The sequence below is a fragment of the Perkinsus marinus genome (assembly GCF_000006405.1).
Source record: "Perkinsus marinus ATCC 50983 genomic scaffold scf_1104296958234, whole genome shotgun sequence".
Taxonomy (NCBI): Eukaryota; Perkinsozoa; order Perkinsida; family Perkinsidae; genus Perkinsus; species Perkinsus marinus.
In genome coordinates this window covers 206,506-211,539 of record NW_003206847.1, presented here as the reverse complement: position 1 = coordinate 211,539, position 5,034 = coordinate 206,506, and the positions used below count along the sequence as shown (strand labels likewise).

Here is a 5,034-nt window from a genome sequence, read left to right as displayed (position 1 = left end):
GCGTACTTGTTGCATGTGAGGCGAGTACTGGTACTAGACTCCGTATCAACCGGTCGAGACCAGATGCTAGCAAGAGGTATCAAAGTGAGGCGTCGTATGATAGATACAGCTTATTCGCTGATCTTCATACTTCGAAAATTTTTGCGGCAATGTCGAGGACTTCTACAGCTTCGAATCAGTTGTTCTATATCCGTACTATACCTATAGGATCCAAAGTGATCCTATGCCAACCCTTCGGGGAAGGCACATTGGTGCGGGATCAAACAAGGTTGCTGCAGACGGCGGATAGGATTTTACCGCTGACTGCTGTAGATGTACCGCGTCCTCTCCGCAAGAGGTCCTCTACCTCGTACGGTTCCGGGATTTTTGTTGGCGCCACGGTGGAAATTCTGAGCTTCGGTCTGGTTGGTGACGTTTACCCCGGTTGTTTATGTGATGCTCTTTATGCTGGTCATCGGTGTCCGTGTATCGTCACCGACCTGGTACCACCTTGGGTAGTGCAACTGGTGATTGAAGTAGAAGTGGAGGCCGAGAATGAGGAAGGCGAGTTGAATCGTGTTGGGTTGGAAGATGAATTCGCTATCACCAGCTCATCCCTGACCAAACTCTTCGCGACTGACAATGTTCGGAAGGTTAGTTCGATAATGTTGAGTTGTTTCACTCTTCTGCCCTCAGATCAGTCTGGAGTCTGATTTCGTCGAAGCCAGCTCAGTCTCCGACATCGTCGACTTCGCTGTGGCTAGAGTGAATCAAAACGGTGGATGGACCCTGGTTTTGTGGTCCAAAGCCTCGAAGGCCCAAAACGATTCTGAAGGAGGCATCAAACCTCCAAGGAATCATTTAGTTCATCTATCTCCATCTGCTCTTCCTGAGGATATCAATGTCGAAATTTTAGGGCGGAGGTAGGGTTATTTGTGAGTTGACTTGAACTATTGGTGGAACCTTCAGGTACGATGGGCAGCCCGCGCGACAGGGAAATCAAGATGGCAATAATGGCGATGACCAGCAGAGGATCAACAATGTCAATGCCCAGCAGGGGGCTAACGATGGCACAGAAGAAGTGGATTGACATTGACTGGGATGCTTTTAAAGTATCTGTTGAAGCTGTTGCTCATGAGCACTTTCCCTTGTACCTGTGGTGTTCCGAACTGAGATCACCTATGTTTGTTGTCCTCATTTTGTGTTATCCTTATTGATATCTTTAGCCGAGACATACCACAAGCTGCGCTAGTCATTGTTCAGATCGGTAGTGTTACGGAAGTAAATTTAGTACAGTAACGTCGTGGAGCTCAAAGAATGATGTGAGTGGATTACGATTCTCTTGAACATCGTCTTTAGCAGCCTCAAATGGGCCTTATAACGGTCGGGGCTTCAAAGACCTTGAGAATTCAACACATGCTTTGCTTCGCTTCGCGTCGTATCAGTGAATCTAGTGTTTTCCCGAATTCCATTACCGCGCCGTCTTTCGCGTCGATTGGGCAGAACGCAATGGCCTTAGAGCACTGCTGTATCGTTTTTCACTCAAATATCGTATCGACTGAAAAAGCGTCTCGTAGGAATCTACGTTGTGTTGCATGGGGAGTCGCGCAAGACGTCGCAGTTTGTGTGCTTCAATGAAAAGTGTCTTCCTTCGAGCGGAAGAGGTTTCAGAGATTTGCTGTGGGCTGGAACGTTTTGTAAACTCAGCCCATGCACCACGGCAGTTCCTCTCGGAAGGTGTCAAATTTAAGAAGTACCCCTGGGACTTCAAAGTTTTCGAGATCCCACGACGTGAAGGAGCGACTTTCTCTGGTGAATGGATTCACTTCACCCTGTGGAAGAAAGACCTCACAACGAGAGATGCCCTCGCGGAGATATCTAGAAAGACTGGTATCAGTATGAAAGAGTGGTGTGTTGCCGGTTGGAAGGACAGGAAGGCGATAACGACTCAAAGAGTATCCATCAGAGCTGAATTGGAGAACAAATTGAAGTCGTATGAGAATGGTAACTCGATACGGCTGTCCGATTTGAGCGTGGGAGAACAGTTGAAGGCTGGTCACCATGACGGCAATCGATTCCAAATAACTCTTCGAGATTTCCCTTTCACGTTGTCCTCGCCAGATTTCGACGCGGTTGAAGCCCTGCTGGATAGCATCAAAAACAATGGTGTTTTCAATTACGCTGGACTGCAGCGGTTCGGCGCCTTTGGCCAAGCTTTTCGTATCGGTCGTCATTTGATCGCTGAGAGAGCGGATCTCGCTGTGGGTGCGCTTCTTGATCCAGCCATGACCCCACTTAGCTCACCTAGTCGTTGTGTGCTCGAAGAATGGCATCGAACTCGAGATGCCAAATCGGCGATATCACTTTCATCAGGGAGGGTTAGAGAGTTGGAGTATGCGCTACTGAAGCGGCTGGCAGGTGACTGTCGCAATGATCTTAACCGAGCGTTAAGAACGACCATACCGAAGGAGCATCGGAGGTTCTATATGCACGCGTATGGCTGCTATCTGTGGAACCGAATGGTGAGCCAGTGCGGTACGGAAGTCGGTGACAAGTTGCCAATCCTTGGTGCCGGGATCGAACCTGCGTTCTTTGATTCACAAGGTGGGCGCATTCTCCAAGCACTACTGGTCGAAGACGGGTTGCTCACAGCCTCTCAAGATCTGAAAGGTTTCTGCGAAGACTTGGGCCCGAGATTGATGTTGATGGCTAAGATGAGGCCGGTGCTCATCACGCCAGAGGACTTTACTTGGCGGTGGGTGACACATCAACCTCGAGACAATCGTGACCTATGGCAGACAGTTGAAGAGGGTGATGGCTTGTCACTCCTCTTGGAGTTCGTTCTTCCAGCTGATTCCTTCGCAACATCAGTTGTAAGGGAGATCACTGGGGGATTAGATGCCTCGTCTGTACCGAAGAGTGTCCATGAATTAGATGTCTGTGTGCGGGGTACTTGAGTTTCGGACAACCTTGGTGGTGTTGTGTTACCGAGTTGGAGTGATGGTACATTGGAACAACAGGGATGGAGACCATTCAAGTCACTAACTGATGACTTGAATGATCTTCATCAAGTGTGCCACACGTGACACTCTGGCGCACTACGATGACGCCTGTCTAGAAGATGCGGCGAAGTAGAGAGAATTTCTAGCATACAGAAATTGTAACCGTACGGGTCACATCACAGCCCAACAACACAGAGCAGTTGGTGCTCAAATGATACAAAAATCTATCAGGGGTTACAGCGAAGAGTGACGGCATTGAAAGGTCCTGGGGAGAAGTTCGGCCCACCAACGCCGTCCTCACTCTCTTCCACAACAACGAGCACCTGCCATTCATCAGTGATGGCCATCGACCAGACATCCCATCCCATAAAGGGTGTGCTGTACGACAGTGTAGTTTGTCTTATGAGGTCCACGAGGCATACCGTGCAGGAGAGCTCATCAGCGAAGAGGCAGCAAACAGAAGCAAAAGCATCAGTATTGGGGACGAAGCGAGCCGCCGTAGCACCAGCAATGGTCGTGATGAGAACATCAGAGCTAACCGTGGTGAGACAGACTTCACCCACCGGCCGGTCTCCAATGAGATGATCAGGAATGTAAAGGAAGTAGTCTTCGTCCATAGTCGTAGTATCGAAGGAGAGAAGTGGCCCATCAAACTCCAGCTGGTAGAGCCAGGAGTAGCTCGGCGGCTGTAGTCGGTAAACACGATTAGTGTTGCTCAGAACGACGAAGACACCGCTTGGTAATGAACACAGCATAGCAAGGGAACCTGGTAGGTTCAGGGAAGAGAGTTCCGCACTGTCTCTAATTGACCATCTTCTGAGTTGCTTAATTTTGCCATCAGCATAGTAGACGACATCGTCGTGGACGCAGACATGGCTGACGTCTCGACCTACCCTGACGATGGTCTCCATCGCGAGAGTGTGAGGGTTCAATGACACCACCTCATGGTGTGACACCGCGAATGAGCGAAGGTCAATGCCAACGAACGAATGACCATCCGCGCAGGAGATATTAGTAAGAGTGCCCGAGATCGATGAGATGTTCGTTAGAGATACAGTAGACGGTGGAGCGGGATGTATTCGAGACCAGATGGATCTGATGAGATCCTCGTGAGAGTCGCCCAGTGACAACTGCAACGATCGGAGCTGTAATGTTAAACGATGTCGCCAAGATGCGGCGATAATGGATACCATCTGATGGTGATCGGCAAAGAATAAGCTGTTTGAATACCCGCTGTTGTGGAATAACTTAACTTGTTTCTTTTTCTGAATGAAAGTTGAAATTCGAAATGAAAGTTCGATTTCTGTACACCGCCCGCGAACGAAAATTGAAATACGTGAATGAAATTCATGACTTCGGAAACGAGGGTTCGAACTCGCCAAAACGCAGCCAATTCGGGTTTTCCCTCACCTGTACACGGTACAAGTATGAGCAACCTCTTAGGAAGCGGAGATTGGAAAACTCACCAGAAGTGGAAAACCCAATTTTCACCACGGTTAATATCGAATTGTTAGAGTATCGCTTCGTGTGGTTTGCTGTTGATCATCAGTGAACACTACGGCTCCTGGTTCACCGATCTCAGCGTTGAATCGATGTAATCTCCTGCCTGACCCAACCAGTAGTCATATCTTTATATCAAAAGATCGACCCATGTGTGTATAAGTGTAAGCAACAGGATCAATTTCTCCTCACTAAGAGCAGTTGGTGTGAATTATCTTGTGTTTCATGGCATGGAAAAATCGATTCTTTCCTCGTCGTCTGGAATAACTGAGAGAGTTCCTAACGACTCATCCCCATAGTTGATATATCCGGGCACGTTTGCCTCAAAGAGTGATCGTTTCTTCTCCCTTGTACGTGGAGATATTCAACTCCACTCACCAGTGTGGTGAAAATTGCACACGGTCAACCTGGTTGACTCAGCCACATGTGTTGATGACAACATGAAATTCTGAGGAAACTTTGGTAATTGTTGCTGGTTTCTGTATACTTCTATCCTAAATCGTATACGAACTTCTATGATTGGTGAGGAAACTCCCGAGCTCAGCTGCGGAAG

The 5,034-nt window shown here is 48.5% G+C and overlaps 3 protein-coding genes across 3 annotated transcripts in view; 2 read left to right on the top strand and 1 right to left on the bottom strand.

Moving 5' to 3' along the window:
* Positions 1-1,069, top strand: part of Pmar_PMAR006025 (hypothetical protein) — a gene marked incomplete at both ends in the record, with an annotated part of 1,328 nt that extends 259 nt beyond the window's left edge. Inside the window, 3 exons of the mRNA XM_002774398.1 lie at positions 313-632; positions 676-902; positions 949-1,069. Coding sequence (XP_002774444.1) covers positions 313-632; positions 676-902; positions 949-1,069 — 668 coding nt within the window. The remainder of the gene's footprint in view (positions 1-312; positions 633-675; positions 903-948) is intronic.
* A 544-nt stretch (positions 1,070-1,613) lies between these two features.
* Pmar_PMAR006024 (tRNA pseudouridine synthase D, putative) lies at positions 1,614-2,936 on the top strand (the record flags this gene model as incomplete). Its single annotated transcript, XM_002774397.1, has 1 exon — positions 1,614-2,936. One exon carries the CDS (start codon positions 1,614-1,616, stop codon positions 2,934-2,936), a length of 1,323 nt encoding a protein of 440 aa, XP_002774443.1.
* A 272-nt stretch (positions 2,937-3,208) lies between these two features.
* Pmar_PMAR006023 (hypothetical protein) lies at positions 3,209-3,892 on the bottom strand (the record flags this gene model as incomplete). The annotated part of the gene is made up of 1 exon (XM_002774396.1): positions 3,209-3,892. One exon carries the CDS (start codon positions 3,890-3,892, stop codon positions 3,209-3,211), a length of 684 nt encoding a protein of 227 aa, XP_002774442.1.
* Between the last annotated feature and the right edge of the window lie 1,142 nt (positions 3,893-5,034).